This window comes from Chinchilla lanigera, unplaced genomic scaffold (assembly GCF_000276665.1).
Source record: "Chinchilla lanigera isolate Chin_1 unplaced genomic scaffold, ChiLan1.0 scaffold00007, whole genome shotgun sequence".
NCBI lineage: Eukaryota > Metazoa > Chordata > Mammalia > Rodentia > Chinchillidae > Chinchilla > Chinchilla lanigera.
Genome location: NW_004955408.1, coordinates 15,166,025 through 15,185,881, shown reverse-complemented (window position 1 = coordinate 15,185,881; position 19,857 = coordinate 15,166,025). Strand labels below are relative to the sequence as shown.

Here is a 19,857-nt window from a genome sequence, read left to right as displayed (position 1 = left end):
TACATGATATGCACGAATCTATAACAGTGGAAATTAAGTACACTTAGATGCACTTAGATGCAGAAAGAAAAATTCGGATATTCCCCCTTTCCAGAACAAATAAAAGACAGATACATAATGCTGTCCTAGATCATCACTATAACATCAAAATATAAAGTTGTCACCACAGATTTCCCAGGAGGCAGAGTTATTTCCGTGAGTTTCTATATTCTGCTCAGGGTACTTTGGGTACAATAAAAAAGCCCACTTAAATTAGCTCAAGTGAAGACTGGTCCTACTTCAAAGTCATGACCAAAACCTCACATAAGCCTTTGATGCTATTGGGTGGTAGAATATACCTGCTTAGTCCAGTTATTTTCTTTGTCTCCTAAAGAGCTATTCGGTACCTTCTTTTCTCTCCTTGCTTTTACAGTACCTTTTCCTCCCTTCTCAGTCTCAGCTAATGATCTTGTTTTCCACCTCAATTAAAAAGAAACCTGAATCATCATAAAAGGAAAGAATACTCCCACACAATACCTGCAGACTGCCGGGTCCCACTCTCACACACACCTCCTGGTCCCTCCCGTCATCGTGCTTTGATGCTTGAATGATGCCCTCATCTTGCCCACTCAAGGGAATGACCCCAGCCATTCATCTTTCTTGCCACATCATCAAGTATTGTTTTGTTTTGCTTTGTTTGGTTGGCTTGGTTTGGTTTGGTTTTTGAGACAAGGTATTGGTATATAGTTTGGGCTGGCCTTGAACTCACTATGTGGCCTAGGCTAGTCTCAAAGTCACAATGATCCATCTGCTTGCATTTCCCAAGTGCTGGGATTACAAGTGCCACCATACCTAGTTTATCATCAAGTTTTACATCTCCGCTGACAGTATTACAAGAAGGGTGTTATTTCTTCTAATTTAAAGAAAAAAAATTTAATTTTTAGCCCAGTGGGTTATTTCTTCTAATTTAAAGAAAAACTTAGTTTTTTAACGCAACAAAGACTTCTGTCTGCCATGCCACTCCATTATTTATTTTTGCAATAAAATGTCTTTAGTCATCTATTCCTATATTATTGTAAAATTATTCCAGGAGAACTTTCACTTTCACCAGCACTCCAAACTGTGTTCATTATGGCGCCTAAATGTCTACCACTTTGCCAGTTCAAATGGACGCCCTTCAGATCTTAGCTTGTGTGCCCTGTTTGACAATGTTGATGGCTCTCTTCTTATTCCATTTTCCTCCTTTGATTTCACTGATGAGCACTTCATCTAGGTTTCCTTCTTACCTCCTAATATCTCTCAATCTTCTTGTGGCTGTCTTTCCTCCAAGGTAATGTCCTAATACAAGAATCCACCAGGGTTGAGTGCTTAGGCTTCAAATCTGCATTCAAATTACATGGCTTTAAATATCAGTATACTGACTGATCCCAAATATTTAACCCAGACTTTTCCCAAAATTTTAGACGTTGAAAACTGAATTCCTTACCTTCCTGCTAAAACCTCTATTATGTACTTTGCTTTCCCACTTAAGGCTGGCTCTCCTTCCGTTTTCTCCAGACAGTGATCTTGGTGTTATATTTGCCCACTCGTTTCTTTCACATCCTACATACACCCTGATTTGGCAGAATTTTGAAGTATTTCTAAAGTTCCACTACTTACTTCTCATGATATCTTTTGTTCCCAGGTGCCTTAAGGCACCGTTACCTTTCACTTGGATTATTACCACAGTCTTCTGCCTGGTTCCTCTTCTTTACCCTCTGCCAACCTCCAGGTAGAACATTGTCAATGTAGCACAGTAATAAAAATGTATAATCCTCTCAGTGAACACAACCCATGATGTCATTTCTTTGCTCAAGGCTGTCACTCAGAGTAGAAGCCGAATTTCACAGAGTAGCATATAAGATTCTGTATGTCCTCTCTTCCCAGAACCTGTAACCTCCATCTGCTTACCGATTCTGTTCCACCATGCTGGATTTCTGATGTCCTTCCAGTATACCAACTGTGATCCTGGCTTCTAGCCTTTTCTCCTGGCTTTGAACCTTTCCTCTGGTTGTTCTCTTTATCTGTATACTTACAGATAGACTGACACCTGGGTCTGTTGTCCTTGTTCATATTTCAACTTTCTAAGGAGGCCTTGCCTACACAGACTACCCTATTTAAAATTGGAAATTTAGCACCTTTCTTTACCTTGCTCCAGTGTTCTATTTCTTCAGAGCACATGTCATTTAGTATTACTTTCTAACTTAGTATATAGTTTACCTACTTGGTATACATATTGTATACTGTGGGTCACCTGTAAATGTATGCTCAGTGAAGAAAGTTGGTCTTCATCTTCTCTTTCTTTTGCCCGTGTGTCATAAGTGCCAAAATAGTGCTTAGCCAATAGAAGTCACTGAAGAAATACTTACTGAATAACAGTACAGCAATCAGTGCCCTATGGAGACAGCCCAGGAGAGCATGTCCAAGATTCTCTGGGGATATCTGATTTGCTAGAATATGTGGGAGTCTTTGGGTGCTGGATCTAAACCAGGATTCAAGAACCAGAGTTCTTCTCTGCCTGTGTCTCTCTTGGGCTCCCTAATTATTGCAAAGACACACGTGTGATTTTCTGTGCCATCTGAACATCATTATTTCATCTCTACATATTGACTTTTGTTATTTCACAGCCAGTTTTAGTCTCTCTGTCCGTATACTCTTTCCAGAGCACACCTTTTCATATTTCACGGGTGAATGAACTGACTCTCTCTCTCTCAGTATTTTGTGTCCAGATCATTAGCCAGGGAATATGATTGATTTAGCCTAGAGCAGGCATCCACCCAAATATAATCAGCCATGCAGGGTTGAGAGACTAGTCATTCATTCATGGCAGTCATCCTCTTTTATATGCTGCACCTTTAGCATAAATTGAAAAATAGAAGCCAGATGCAGACCATAAAGGACCTTGTGGAACCTATGGCTATTTTCAAATAATGTGAATTATTGTAATGATTCTTTATTACAATTAGTCTTAAAATGTTATCCACTTAATGTTTTGAACCAGTTATTTGCTTAAATATGAGTAAATTTGCAAATCTAAACCAATGTTGCAAAACGTAAATCTACCTTTACCATCACTTGATTCCACTTGTATAAATGTGGCTGAATCTAAAGCCTGGTTTTAAATTTCATTGAATTCATTTTGTATATGTTAAAATATCACATTTGCTGTTATATTTCATAATGTTGGAGAAAGTTGAGGTTTACAACAGAATAGGAACAATAGAATAGAAATAAAGTTTATGTGTCAGCAAAATTAATAATAAAAGTTGACTTTCCAAGTGCGGTATTTTTGTAACATATATAAGGCATCATATAAAACTATCATCACCTGTGTATAATGAGTAAACTGAGAGGATCTACTCCTTTGTGCTATAAAAGCTGAGTAAGACTGACACACTGTACATAGTAGAAAACGGCAAACCATTCATTTAAATAAAGAACAATCAATCAAGATATCTTTCTATCTATGCATTTATACATATTTGGTGTGGTTTTTCCGATAGTCTAAAATAATTCAGTAATTCATCTGAGAGATTTTGAACTGTATATTTACTGAAGATGTTTTGGACTTACTTTGAATGTGTGGCAGTGATAAAACCAGTTTTACCTATTGTGTAAATGTTAATTAACAAAATTAAGCATCAGCGTATGCTCATTGAGAAATATTTATGGAGGACGCTCTATGTACCAAGCAGAGTTGCAATCTGAAAAGTGAACCCATTTCTGCCCTATAGGAGCATATAGTCTCAAACAGGGAATGTATAGAATAAACAAGTCTGTTCCTCAGTAGTTAACTATAAATAAAATGAAACAAGGTAGTATTGTGAAAAGAAGTATTACTGGGAAGCCAGGCTTCATGAAGCAGTTATTGAAGCAAACTAGATGGGCAATAAGTGGATGAGCAGTAAGACACATTCAGCTAAAGAAGTCTATGAAGTGAAGATCCAAAGATAATAACCGGCTCTTTGTACTTACAGAGCAAAGAGAAACCAAACTAGTACGGACTACTACTAAAAAAGAAGTAGAAGATGATTTTAAAGAGGTAGCCAGAACAAACGTCAGATTATATTTTTAAAAAGTTTGTTTTATTTATTTGGTAAATGTGAAGCTATTGGGAAGTTCTAAGCAGAATGACATGGTCACTGTGATTCTCGTACAGCTCACTGCTTATTACAGATGGTGGAGGAGTAAAAGTGGAAGCAGTGAAGCCAATAAAGCATCTATGTCATTCTTTCAGGCACGAGGGGATGTTGTCAAAGCAAATGATACTAGTAGTGGGAGGTGGAGAGAATTAAGTGAATACGTTTTGAGACGAGATCCCAGAGATGTTTCTCAAGTTTTACTTTAAACATGCTGAAGTGTCACATTGGCAGTTAATTATGTCATACCTTCTCTTAGAAAGATCTCAAGGTTATAGAATCTCATAGTCCCAGGATTGCCTCATGCTTAAAAAAATAAGTATATCTGAGTTTTCTTGCATTTTTAAAGAATTATTTCAAACTCTACAGCGGAGTTTCCTTTTTACATGAAAATGTGGTCCAGTATGTGTTACTAAAAGTTAAGAAGCCCCCTATGTTCAAACTCAGACCTCCACAATTAGATCATTTGAAGGTAGAACCCAGGAATAGACCTGGTAAGCAAATCCTGAAGGTAATTTGTTGGACCAATAAACATTGAGAACACAGAAGATCTGATTCATTCTTCAAGTTCTATGGCTACTGCTTTAAACATCAATATAATATGTCAGTAATATTAGACCTTGTTTTCCTCTCATCAACAAACCATTTGTGGTTTGGAGAACGCCACCCCATGATTTTAAGTTTTCTGGGAAAACAAATTAACCACAAGGAAATCCTACTACAGACGGATTAGAAAAACTCAAATACAACTGGCATTTTCTTGCATATGTTTATTTCTTGGTTCTATATGGAGTTTAAGATTTATTTTATGTTAGTAAAATACACTGAAACTTGATATATATTGCATTTACTCTGTAGATTGCTTTGAGCAGTATTTTTAAATATTTTATTTTAAAGAGAAAAAACAGTAATACAAAATTTCAAAACAAGATAGTACATTAACAATGTTTAGTACATTGCTGAGCAGTATTGGTATTTTAACAATATTATTTATGTTCATAAACAGATATTTATCCTTTGTATTTGTCATCTTCAGTTTTTTCCATCAGTTCTTTCAATTTTCAGTATGCAAATCACTTCATAGGCTAAACTTTTTCTGAATTATTTTTGTAGCTATAGTAAATAGGATGATTTCCTTGATTTCTTCTTCAGATAGTTCATTGTCAGTGTATCAAATAGTACTTATTTTTATGCTGATTTTGTGTGCTGAATCTTAATTAAATTTGTTTTTTTGTTTTAGCAGTTGTTTCTTGGTGGTGTCTTTAGCATTTTCTCTCTATTTAAGCTTGGTGTCTGTAAATAGGGATAATTTAAATTCTTTCTTCAATTTGATTCCTTTTTTTCTCTCTCTTGCCTAATTTCTCTGATGAGGACTTAAGTTCTAGGTTGAATAAAAGTGGTGACTGTGACATTATTTCTTTTTCCTGGTCTAAAAGGAAAGACTTACCACCCTGCACCATAAAACATGACACTAACTGTAGCTTACCATGGCTGGCCTCATTGTGTGAGATGTATTCCTTCTACATCTAGATTTTTGAATTTTTATATTATGAAAGGAATAATTGATTATTTCTAGCTAATGAATTATCTTTAAGCTTGACATCTTAAAAGAGCAAGGACTTATTATTTCATTGTTTCTGACATTACAGAATAAGGAATGGCTTAGCTAGCTGACTTTGGTCCTGAATCTCTCAGGAGTGTGTGCCCAAGCTGCTGGCTTGGGATGCAATCTCACTAGATGGTTCAGACAACCAAGAATCCACTTGAGCTTCTCTCATAGGACTGTGACAACCCTCAGTCCCTTGCTGCTGTTGGGCTAAGGAATGGTTCCTCTGGCTGTTGGCTGGAGGTCTCCCTCACTTCACCACATGTGTCTCCCTTGGGGCAGTTCAATATGGAGAGCAAGGACTCTGAAAACAGGTGTGCAAGCATACTCAAGAAGGAGCTTCAGCCCTTTTATAACCTAATCTCAGTAATGACCTCATGTCACTTCAGCTGTATTACTGGAAGTATGTCCCTGAGTCCAACCTCATCTCCAGGAGAGGAAGAATAAACTCCACCATTTGTATGAATAAATTTAAAATCACCAATGCATGCTAATAACTTTCTGTACAACTTAAATAAAAGAACAATGAAGGCATGAAGTTGATGCACTTAACTTGGTTGAATTTAGGTCTTATCTTGATAATTATCTTACATTTTTATATATTGCTGTGTCCTGTACTTCACCATTGACACTAAACTTTTTAAAATCTAAAGAATGTTTTCTTTCAAGTCAAGAAAAAGAGTTCAGAAAAAAAACAGACTTGTATAAATGTTGGTCAAGTTGCTAGCACCGTTAAGCTGTATTCTATGTAACTTTTTGAAATGAAATGTTTCAATTCATGTTAGATCTGAGTGTCAACCCATTGTCTGCATTAGGGAAGTCAAAAATGAGGCCCTGTTTATGTGAATTGACCTGCATAGATATTTAGGTGCTGTACCAAGGAAGATGGCAGTTTATTTATTCACACATATTTACTTCCCCTAGGATGAGAGCCAGACGTTTATCAATAGCTTTGGTTGTATATAAACACATTAATTTCCTTTTGCAAATATACAAGTTCTACTTCTTGAAGGAGAACTAAAGGACTTACATTAAACTTTATTTCAAATATATATTATTGTACCTTAGTTTTAGACATACACATGCCCTTTAAATCTCCAGATTTTTTAAAAATGAATGACAGAATAACAAAATAACAAGAAAGACAAAAACAAAATAACACAAAAACAATAAAAATGATACAGGATTTCAAAACAAAATGATAGAAATTAACAATGGTTGTTATATTACATATTGCTGTCTTCAACGTTTGATGAATCTTGTGTTCTTACATCTGGTAATCTGAGTAAATCTCTTCACTTTTTAAGAGTGAAGTATTTTTATATTTACTAAATTGGAAAACAAGATTGTTAGTTTGGGATAATTTTTAATAATATAAAGTTTAATAAATTACTTATAGTTTTACTTAAAACCATAGAATTTTAGATTATAGGTGTCCTTGAACAGTGATTTTCAAATATGATCTAGAGACTTCTCAGGGTCCCTGAGTCTTGGGTATCCCCTTGCAGTCAGAAACCCCTGCACAAGAATACTGAGACTTTACATGGCCTATTTGCTTTTGTTCTTTACCAGTCTAGAGTCAGATTTTCCAGAGGCTGCATCAACTGAGTTATTGCAACAAATCGATGCAAAGGCAAATATGAAAATACTCCAATGTCCTAGTAAATCCTTAATATGAAACACATTTGCAGAAATTTAAAACAATATACTCAGGTGTATGTGTATAAAAATGGGGGACAATTTGGAAGATACAGCAGTATGTTTTTTGTTTTGAAAATGACAGTTACTCTTCATAAGAATGTTGTTTGTATTAGCAGGTAGTAACATCCTTGTTCATTTCAACTGATGATAATTATTTCATGATGATAAATATTTTTAAATATATACTTTATTTGTAGCATGGTAAGCTATAACCTATAAAAACAATAACTTTTTAGGGTCTTCAGTAATTTTCAACATAAAGGAGTTTTGAGACAAAAATTTGACTATTGGTGTGCTAGAACAATGATGTTATTTTTCAGATATAGAAACTGAGCCCTGAGTGTTGCTAAAAATTCAGCAGCTCATATGTAGAAAGACAGGAACAAGAATCTAGGTAGCTCCTTCTTCTGTGTGTATGGCTCAGCTTGTAATATTCATAAAAACATTTGGAATTCCCAAAGTGGTGCTCGGCTGTGATACTGAGCATTATACTGGAAGTAAGAGTGTATGTACTGTATTACTTGGTGAGGGAAAGAAAGATTTGTTTTATGTTTTAAACAGAACCTAGTTATCTTCATTAGCTGTTAATACTTAATAATCTAACCCCACACCTAGTAGAATAAAATGAAGACCCTTTATTATTGTTCAGAAAGCTGCAGGGAAGCTGAGAGGTCCTGCGAGTCTAGTGCAGGCTCAGTTGATGTCAGCTGGATGCACACAAGCAGATCTTTTCCTCGCACAGGTGGGCTGGGTTCTTGCTATCTGACAGCCATGATGAAAGTAACACGTCCCACATCACATAGCAGACTCAGCAGAGCCTGTTTACAAGGCAACAGCAACAACTGCCAAAGAGCCAGGTGGACTGCAAAGCATCCTCTAGCCTGAGCTCAGGTTGGGCTCAGTGTTACTACTTTTGATTAAAATAAGCAGCAAGAACAACTTGGATTGAAGACGTAGAGAAATTTTCTGCTTCATCAGAGGAGTTTCAAACTTACAAAGGGAGTGTGGCTGCAGTCAGGATTAACTGTGGAAATATTTCTATACTGTTCTGGAGTAATTAATAAATATGGCTATGAACAATAGTGTCTGTTGATAAACATAATGATAAAGGGATTAGATTCTAGGGTTACAGAGGATTAATTTTAATACTCATTTCTGACATTAAGGCACATGATAGCTTCCTTAAATTGCCAATTCTCTATCTGCAAAATGAGGAGAATAGTTTCCACATCAGAGGAATGTATGAAGGACCAGATGAAGTAATGCTTACGGAACACTTGACTTCACACAGGAAATGCTTTCGAAACCCAAGCTAGTGGCCATTTTATTGGGCTTTTTATTGTAGCTCAGCTCAGCAAATACCCCCGGACTCGTCCAGAGGAAGCAGCAGCACCATATTTAATGTGCATGTCTGTCTGCTTGAGGTGTGTGTCAGCCGCCGCCTCCATACTTCCCTCCTGCTCTGACAGAAGCCCTCTCACCAAGCAAATTTTCAGTCTCTCTCAACAAGAACCTACTAAGTATCTGATATTTGCCACCTTTTTGCATCAAGCCATGGTTATGAATTGAAAAAATGTGTGTTCTCTGTTTAAATAAGAACCACTGCTGAGTAAAGGAAACTGATTCCTTACCAGATAATTTAAATTAAATGTCCATTGAGGAAAAAAGAACGTGCAAATAGGGTCTTATATTTGGAGTGTAGGGACAGGATGAAAAATCTTGTTAGTCAAGGTGTATGCTAGCAATCTCTAGAGCAAGCCAACTTTTTTAGACCAAAGCTTCCCCTGCAAAATAATCCTGCATGCCATGCTTAAACAAGCAAGACCTTGGCTGACCCGGCATCCCAGTGAAGATCTGCAAAAGAATATGGAGAGGCCCAATCCAGTTTCGGCATCAATCATCTAGGCCTTTACTTCCTCTGCCACTCCTTATTAGAAAACAGATGGGCTGATGTAACAGTTGATGGCATTTTATTGCACAGCTGTGTGGATCTCCTTGGCTATTCAATTGGCCTTGTTAATTTAAACATCTTCCATTATCACTCTTGAGTTAACAAATGCTTCTGTGTAACTATATCCACTTTTCACTGGGGAACATTATTACATCTGAGCTGTAGATATTGGCTTCCTGTAGAGACTATTGTGGTAGACTGGTTTCCAAAATCTACAAGCCCAGAGAAAGTCATTACCAGAGGAGTGTGACCACTCATAGGGTTCTTTTGTTCACCCCAGGAATGACAACATGTCTTCAAAGTCAGTGGTCTCAAGAAGCTTGCTTCAACACAGGGGCTCTTGCTACAACATAATAGCTCCCTTGTAGAGACTGGTTCCAGCAGCACTGCCTTTCCTACAATGACTTTGAGGCTGGTACATAGGACTTCCACATCCCAGGCCACTAACAATACTCAGGCTTGCTGTCTACCGTATTGCAATTCAGCAAATGGCATGTGCTCACCACTGCCCTGTCAGAGGGGTATCTGATTAATCACAGGTAAAGGAATTGCAGATTAACAGTGCAATTCAGCAAGCTAGTGTAAGTGCCACTGTTATGGTTGATACATTGTGTCAACTTGGAGAGTCTAGATGTTTGGCTAAGTGACTCAGCAGGAAGCCAGGGTGCTTACTTTGTATACATCCTGAGCCTGTGGAAGAGGAGGGCATAGAAATTATGTGAGAGCTACATGCCCCTTAGGTGGGGGTAGCCTGTTTACAATGTAAGGGAGGGAAAGAGGCTGCTTGACACCATTCCTCCCTTTTGCTCTGACTGCTTTGCTGTTCAGCTGCCATTCCCTCCTTTACTCTTGTTGCTTTACTATCTTCTGCCTCGGAGCCAGCCAAGTATGGACTGAAACCTCCACAAAGTGTAAGCTAAATAAACCTTTCCTTCCTTCATTTTGGGCATTGGGTATTTTGTCTCAGCAATGAGAGAAAAGTAGCCAAGACAGCCACCCTGAGATAAAACCTGCACTAAGGAAGAGAGGAGCCACAAAGGGGCTAGGGAGGTTCTTGATAAGTTGCCAAGTCCAGCACAACCACAGATCCTCTAATGGAACATCAGCTGTGAAAAGCATAATAGCAGAAGTCAACTAGGAACAAGAGGAGGATCCTAGCTAAAGGAATTTGAAGCAGTGTCTTGGAGAAGATGAGGCTGATGGTTCCTTAAAGGGTGCAGGCAGGTGAGATGGAAAAGTATTTCATATTTCCAGTAACTGAAACAACATGAACCAAGGCCTGAAATTCAACATGTTATTGAAGACTATTAAAGAGTAAGAGCAGAAGATGAGATATTTGAAAGAGGAAGAAGGGGACAGAAGACATGGCTGCAGATAGAAGTCACAGGATGGAATTATGAATTCCTGAGTCAAGAATTTTTATTTAATTCAAGACCAACTGGGAGGGCCCTGAAGGGGTTTCTGTATTCTTGCTTTTCATCTTGATTTAGGTTTTTGAAAGCACGGATTAGCAACATCAAACTGTTTTTAAGCAATGGTAGTAGTTTGTATAGCATGAGTTAGAGGAAGAGTGACCACTTAAAAGATTACCATCTTGTGTTTAGAAGGGTATCAATAAAAGATGTGGAATTCTAATGCTGGAGTACAGTACTCTGAGTCCTAATGAGGTTGAATATTTAAATAAACTAGCATGAATACACACTGCAGAAAACTTTGGACCTAGTTTTAATCCCTGCTAGCTTTGTTTGTTGGCAATTGTAGATCACCAACTGTTAAAGGAAACCAGGCCCCTGGATAGACACAGCATGACAAACATCTCCTCTTGTCCCTTTCAGAAAGATAGAAATAGGAAGATACTTGAAATATTCAGCTGGTAAAATTTCTGTTCAGAAGAAACTTTGATCATCTCTGAATCAGGCTATATTTCTTACCTAGATTGTTTGCTTGATTCTCATGATATGGCAAGTAACTGTTACTCAGTAAAATCTTTTAATCCCTTGCTAAATTTAGGGTGGCTCATTGATAAATAGGACAACTCACCTGGAATTGGTTATAACTGCAGAATCTAATCTACTAAGTCAGAATCCGCATTTTAACAAGATCTATGCACAGTATATTTGAGAAGCATTGACCTGTTTTTAAGCCAAAAGTTTTCTAGCTTTTTGTGTTACTTTAAGATTTACAACCCATGCATATGGAAAAACCCAAATTATATACAGGGAAAGAATCCTGATATTCATAATCCACTCCACGTCTTGGTAGGGAAAGGAACATACCAAAAGCTCAAGACAATGCCTAGTGCATAGGACTCCACTGTTGGTAGCTACGATTATTGTTTGCTATGGCTATTTTTATTTATTTTTTATTTTTTCAACCTAGGGCCATTACAGTTCCTGCTTAATCTCTCCAAACACAACAGAAACATTTAAGAAACACATGATAGGGCTAAACTTGTAGAAATAATCATCAAGTCATCTTTCTTCCATGCAGAGACAATAAATGGAAAGTTTGCCATTAGAATCTGAAGGGAGACACTGTCTTTAAAATCTCACAATTTGACATTTTACTTGGCATAGATTTCTTTATTCTCTGACATCTTAGGATTTGAACTTTAAAAATGGTAATTACACAAAAAATAGGCTATTATTGATGTAGAATGAATCTTCAGATGATTGGTGGTGTCCTTCCTAAGACTGCACTAAGTAATCAAACCTGACATTCCTAAGCCAATTATTTTGAACTCCTTGAGGTCTACAAATGATTTGACAGCACAACATTTGTGTCTATCAGATCATCTGAAGAGCAAAGTGAAGAATAAGATACAATTAAGCAGTCAGAGCAATCACTCAGGGTGTCTTTGGAACACTGTGCTGAATTTAAAGAGTTATGGGTGACTGAAAATCCGGGTGACTTTGGCGTTGGCTGTGCACGGTCCTGTACTTTGCACAATATGTGGAACTGTGGTGCAGTGGAGTCCATTCTGACTGTGACTGAAAGACTTCTAATGACAGTCACTTCATTTAGACACGGGAATACTTGCCTTCTTATTGTATATTTAACTGTCCTCTTTCCTGAAATATTTATCTGCCTTTCTATACTAAAAGGAAATCCTATCTCTATGTTACTGAAAATGTGTAGTTTAGATCTGGAAATTTCTTGGCAAAAACAGTGTTTAATTTACTAAGGGATCATGATTTGGTTCTGAGGAACTGTGGTCCTTCTCAAATGCTTACCTGGCTTTTGGGAGTTGGGAGTTACAACTAAAAAGCACTCTGGAAGATTTCCCTAAAATGTGCAAATTATTCCAATACAGTACTTTATGAAATGATTAACCTTGGTGGATAATTTTCATGTGCTAAAAAATTATCTGATCAAACAGGTTTGCTTATGACAGGAGTCAGGAAAATTAGGCAGATATTCTATTACAGAATTTTCCTTTATTTACTGTGTTAAAGGTCGTGTGACTTCATAAGAGAAAGGCCCAGATATACTTTTACTCCCATAATATTTATTGCGCAATTTTTTTCCACTAAGGAAATCATAGGATTAATGTTTCTTCGAGCAGAAGTCAAAATTTGCTAATCAGTCCTTACTGATGAATAATCGTAACCATACATAATGTGAAATACTAATAGGAGTATGCGTGCTAATTCTTAAAACGATGATTTGTTCAATGCAGTACGTTTTCAAAGTGCTGTGATATACACACAGAAGGTAGAAAATGTGAGATAGGATGATGCTTCAAAATTGTGAAATTTCCTAGTAGCACTGATTCATTATTTTCATTCATTGCCAAACAGCTATGATAACTGAAAATTAACAGGTTAAAGGAACTTCTAAGCGACTATCATTATCGTTACAATGGGAGGTACAAAATAGATAATTACCTTAGAACATTTACTCATCCAAATGAGGTGCAAAGTTTAAATAAGTCATGAGAGAACAGTAACTCTTTAATTTCCCATTAGAAAAATTGTGTGTTGGCATTGGTAATTCCCTTCTTCTGGATGTTTGTGTTGGTCCTCATGGTTTAATGTCTTAATATAGTTTCAAACTTTTGGCACAGTGAAATTATTTTAAAATGAAATGTTCACTTTGAAAAAAACAAAATATACATGTTGGCTGACAGTAAAAAAGGGAAAAATCTATAAAAAGAATACCATCCTATCTAATAATGTCACATTTATAAGGATGTGTTTAGTCCCTATGTGAACATGTTTAAAATGGCATTTATACTCCTTAGACCTTCTTAGTACATATTTATAATATTTGCAAGAGAATGTATCATTTTTATTTTATAAAGTTATAAATGTACTAATGTATCATTTTTATTTTATAAAGTTATAAATGTACATATCTTTCCTTCCTGGTAACAGACTTTGACATTCATGTAACTTTAATTCCTACAGGTGTATGACAACAAATTTATATTTGGGTTTATTCTTGGCCATCTGAATTTATTATGGGGGTTATATTTTTAATGATAACGATACCAAATAATTTAATGACTCCATTTCTGGAATTACATGAGTAAAATATAAAAGTTTCATTTGTGATATATTAATGAAGAACTTCAGTACATCCTCCCTTTGATATCTTATAAAATAAATCTAATTATTTTCACGCACTATTATTATAAAAGCTTTGAAAGTCAGGTCATATAAATTTGCATATGTTTTCTTGCAGTTTTTAATGACTTTGAGAGACTGCTATACATTCCTCCAGAGAAAATTCAAAGTTGAAAGAAACTAGGTCTGCTCATCCCATGCAGTACATTGAATTGGTGTTTGAACTTCATTGCTATGGCTTGGTCATGGAGTGTTAGTCTTTCATCTTCAGAAAACTGATGGTGCACACATACCTTTGCTTTCCACTAGGAACTTTCTATATACGGTTAACCAAAATGATGTCAGAAGATTTACCTTTTTAAGATTGAAGTAGCCAAGAACTAAACCATAATGTTTTATTGTTAGTTTCCAGGCACTTCAAAAGTTCTGTAAGTGGGATCTAACAGCTAAGTTTTTCATAGTGTAAATACGTGTATGGGTTCATGAAATAGCAACTAAAATGGCATGCAACTGTTTTTCTATTTCAATAGTTCTTATTAAAGAAAACCTATCAGACAAGTTTTTTGACCATTATATCCAAGTTTTATTCTGAGCTTTATAAAACTTTTTCTGTCAATAATACAACTCTGTGAAGTATATATCATTTTTATTATTCCAAGAGATAAGAAAATAAAGAATGAGAAACGTGATGTAATTTAGGAAGAACTACTTTGTAGACAGAAATACTTAATGAAGAATATCTGAATTATTCTTAAAGCCTTTCAATAGATTATTTTTTCTAGTCACTATGACAATGTCTGTTTGGTGCCAACCGAATGCCAAGCACCATCCTAAGGCCAAGAGACACCGCTGCAAGCATACTGTATATCTTCACAGTGGATAAATATCTGGATAAAGCACCACATAAACAACTACTCAAACTACCTGCCCAATCCACACATGTATTAAGTAATTATTTATTTATTCAATAATATTTGTTGAGCACCAGTCCCTTAAAAGTTATTGCCTACTTAGCACCATTAAATATCCAGCACTCTGACAAAAATATGTAGCTCTTAGTCATGTTTCTGACAGCTGAAGAGCTAATGCTCATCCATCTTTTATACCACGTTGTTAAGATGCCAGAGATAGCTTCTGTTTTAAGATTTGTAGTGATAGTTGAATGAAGGAAATACTAAGAAAGGTAAGGAGAATATATACATGTATTCTGCATTAGTTTAGACTTAGTCCTTTATGGATCATACTGAGAGAGGATCTTTGTCTCATTCTTTCTTTTGTTTGTACAAAATAGACACTTAAATTTGAAAACACTATATATTTCCCAGGAAGAGGAATGTGCTCTTGGGATCGATCACCTTCATAGTATAAATCCTTTACCCAGTTGTATGATTTTTAAAAAGTTGTTTAACATTTCAGTTTTTTCAATCATGAAATGCAGAAAAAAATAATTAACTTGTAGTCTGGAGACTAATATTTAAAAATAGTGCTAATGGAATTACAATGGTGAACTCCTACCATCTTGTCTAATGAAACTCTAATATCTCTAGTGTTTTACTGTAGAATTATTTTCTTAATCTCTTTAATGGTTTGAGCAATCTTTCATTCTTACTTGTGATAATCTGAGCAATGTAGTTGAGGATAGCAGTATGCAATGTAACAACCACTGTTGATTTGTATTAATTTGTCTTGAGACTCTGTATCACTTTGAATGTTCTTGCTTCGATTTGTTTATATTCGTGATACTGGTATGCTGCTACTGTTCTATTTTTGTGTTTGTTTCTCATGTACTGCTCTCTTTAAAATAAGAAAAAAATAAAAGTAGTTCTATAATTATTGCTCACCTGTAGAACAACTGAAAAGATTAAGTGAGATAATGAAAGTAGGGCACTTAATAAAGTTCCTAGTGAAAGAAAATGACAACACTAGGTTTATTTACTTATTTTAATCACTATCATCATCATCTTCATCTATTAGACAAATGGTTCTTAATTTTTCATGTACCACTTCACTGTATATTTACTGTGATGCTTATTTTAAAAACTCAGAACTTCAAGCCAGTCTCTGAGTAGCCAAGTGAGATCTGTAATGAATTCTTAAACATATGAAATAATGAAATCAAAGGTCCTCAGTTTTGAGCTGTTAACTCTCCATAAAAGAAATGATGTCTGGTTAACAAGCCCTATTGACTGAACTAAGTGGCAGTTGCAGTTCTATAATGAGTTGCATATGATTATCTGGAAGCTAAGAGAACCTTGGTTAGGTCTGTTTTAATGTGAAATGACTACCTTCTCTCACAAATAACTTTTTGTGTTTATATATTATAATTCAATATTCAAATGCATTTCAACCTACCTAGTTTGATTGGAGGATCCATTGCCCTTTTTATTGTGTGCTTTTGTCAAAGGTAGGATTGTTACTGATACTAAACTGTTTCAGAACTGAGAGATCTGTGTAATTAATGAAAACTTGAGTTGCATTTGAGATATTGGCATGGAATGAGGCTTTTGTTGCCCATATCAGGAAAAATGAAGTCTTAAAAGCATCCAGCCATCCTTTGAGACACATCCCTCATGTTTTAGGAGTAGATAAAGAATTTTAATAGAGAGTGAGTTCTTTGCTGAAAATCTGCTTACTATGTCATTAATGTATTACTTGGAAGACACATTTACGAGCTGAAATTTATTTGTAAATCAAAATTGTATGACACAGTCTCTATCAAAACAAAGTGTTCTAGTTTAGATCACACCAATAAAATGCTTATGGTATATGAGCAATTAGAACTCTGTAATTCTGATTTCTACATATAGTTCATGTATTTGCAAGTGAACAGCCTTTAAAAAAATCATTAACTATTATCCAAAATCCTATACTGTGTTACCAGAGCCTCAAATGCTTAATAATTCTTTCAAAAGATGACTTCTGCATCAAGTAAAAATGACTGCTCATATAAAAAAATAAATACTGTCAATTTATGAAACTATCATCACTTCCTGAGCTATGGTAAAGCTGACGCAGTTTCTCAAAGTAAAAATTATCATGGTTCTGTGAGAAAAATAATTTGCTTCCATTTATCTCTGAAAGAAATTTAACTCCTTTTTGGAGGAATAAGAGGCAAAGTATTGAACATCTAGAATTAAGTCAAAGGGGTGGCTTTCTGGTCATCCACGTTACACTAACTACCCACATATCAAAGAGCATAGACTTCTGTACCAGGTATCAATTGTTTGGACATTTCTTTTTATCTTGTTTTGTTTTGTTGCTTTTGAAATTGAGGGAGCAACATCCACCCTGCCTACCTCTTAAATTGGTAAACTATTTAGTCATCCAGACATAAAAGTTCCTTGAAGAGACAAATACAGTATCTCTTCTTATACATTGTAATGTATACTTTTTTAATTGGAGAGGGCGTGAGTTCTAAAATATTATTAATATACACTGGATTCCATCCCAGGCTTCATTCTTTAGCACTACAGTCTAACATGTGCTACTTATCACAGTTTGGTAATACTTATTAAGATGATATCTGTATCCGTTTGTTAAGGTTCTACTCCAGCCTAAGGATTGAAAGTAGAATTGAAACACAGAACATACTTGTGTAGATAGAATCTTTCCCCAGAGACTGTGCAGTGATGAGCATAGTAGGTGTTTATCAAAGAACTATTGATTGAATGAATATGTAGATCTTAAATGTATCATACATATAAAATTTACTCTATGTATTTATACTTATTCTTCAGTACTGTAGAAATTAACATTATATCAAGTTTCTTGAAATTACATATATTACAAAATCAACTTTGGAGATCATGTTTTTGTTTTTTTTGTTTTGTTTTGTTTTTGGCTTTTCTCCAGTACCGGGAACTGAACTCATGACCTTGCACTTGCCAGGCAGGCGCTTTGCTGCTGAGCTAAATCCCCAGCCCCTGAGATCATGTTTTTGAATACTGAAAAAATATTACTTTGTTGGTAATCACTTCTGACCTGAAGGGCCTACAATACAGTAAATCAAATATTTTATATTAGGAGGAAGAGTTTGCTAACACTCAGTAGTAAACTGACAATTTCAGTCATTTCTCTCTTACAGTACATTTTAGAAGAATGTGAAAATGAGATATGATCATGTAATCACATTTTATACAAGGAAAATTGTAAATAAATAAACCTATGTTCAAGCCCCAACTGTGCCCCTTCCTCTGCAGGAGGATACTTGCAGTTAATTTCTCAGGGCTGTTGCTCCATGTGGGTCTAGTTATACTTGCCTTATGAATCATTGTATGAGATTTAAATGTCATAATAGACTTCAAATGCTTAGCACAATCTTTGACTTAATAGCCAGCTGTAGCTTTTATTCTGCATACAGTTCATCTTCTAAACCAGTGTTTCACCTTGAGTTTGTTCCTGCTTGGTGAATCAGTATTCATGTTTCTTTTCACAGATGGGTATACAACTGATGACATCGAGTTTTACTGGCGTGGGGATGACAACGCCGTGACAGGAGTGACAAAGATTGAGCTTCCCCAGTTCTCCATTGTGGATTACAAACTTATCACCAAGAAGGTTGTTTTCTCTACAGGTTCGTATGAGGGAAAATGGTTCAGGGGAAAGAATCTTTACCACATTTTTTCATAAGGGTTCATTTCCCTCAGAATTGTGTCCCAGGGCAGGCCCATAACTCTACAAACAGTTCTGGTGATAATCCTGTGTCCTGCCCAGCTTAGTATTCATTCTTCTCCAGGAGGAAAGCTGAGAAGGTCATGTCTATGGCTGTTATTTGCCAGAAAAGGGATTAGTGTTATAAGCAGAATACAGAAGGTGAAATAAAGGCCTGGGTCACCATTGTCCTTTAACTTTATGCACCCCATAGTATGCATCACAGTTCTTTGAAATGTACTGAGGATTGCCAAGCAGAAGTTCAACCTAGACTGACCACAGAGAAATTCTCCAAAGAAAGTAGAGTAGGAGGATTTAACATTTTCTTCAAAGGGTTACAACTTCCTTCCAGTTTTACCCACCTTTGAGTTATAAACCCTTCCAGATGCTGAGACCATCCTGATGTCGTGCCATCTTTATCCTCAGGGAAGGAAGATTTCACCTTGTCACCCTTGATTTCACCAGCGCAATTTTTACATGTAAAAGCCCAAAGAGGAAGTCATTTGCCAGATACTAATTTAATAAAACAGAAAATAAGAAGTAAGCCTGCAGGAATATCCCTTTGTATATTTTTCTCATTGAAATGAATCCCACAGGCAAAGAAGTAGACAATACTGTGACTGAATGTAAAATTACCTTTCCTTTTAAGGATTTACATCACTGCAACCCACTTCAGGCAAGAAGTGCATTACTTGATAAAGAGTCAAAGTTTTATCTAGCTCTAACAGAAACTTTCCTGAGTGTGCGGTCCTCTAAATCCTCAACACCATGGAGATGGGTTCTTGAAATGATTTTATGTTCATACTCAGATACTTGGCTTAACCTAAGGATACTAAATGCAGCTTCTTTTAAAAATTGAAAGAATCCTACTATATATTAAAATGAACTTTCATATTGTGAGATTATGTTCTTCTATGTATCTTCTCTAAAGAATAATTTCCCAGATCACCATAATGAAAGAATTCAAATTTAACAAACTGATTCTTTAGTCATATTTCTCATAAATCCTGCTCCAAAGCAGGATTCACCTTTGAGTGATATCTTATAAAATAAATCACTCAAAGTGGATAAGTTCTAAGGATAATTCTTCACCTTTGAGTGGATAAGGGATCTCTTACACCAGTACTCTGATGCAGGCAATTAAATTATTAATAGTAAAGAGTATACATACAACATACAAACCTGTACAAACCTATATTCCTTAAATATTTGCCACTGATCACA

At 35.8% G+C, this 19,857-nt stretch overlaps 1 protein-coding gene across 2 annotated transcripts in view; it reads left to right on the top strand.

Annotated features, from left to right (window-relative positions):
• Gabrb2 (gamma-aminobutyric acid (GABA) A receptor, beta 2) overlaps window positions 1–19,857 on the top strand; it is a 236,935-nt gene that overhangs the window by 177,288 nt on the left and 39,790 nt on the right. For both annotated transcript variants that reach the window (XM_005376272.1, XM_005376271.1), the window contains exon 6: window positions 18,419–18,556. In XM_005376272.1, coding sequence (XP_005376329.1) covers window positions 18,419–18,556 — 138 coding nt within the window. The remainder of the gene's footprint in view (window positions 1–18,418; window positions 18,557–19,857) is intronic.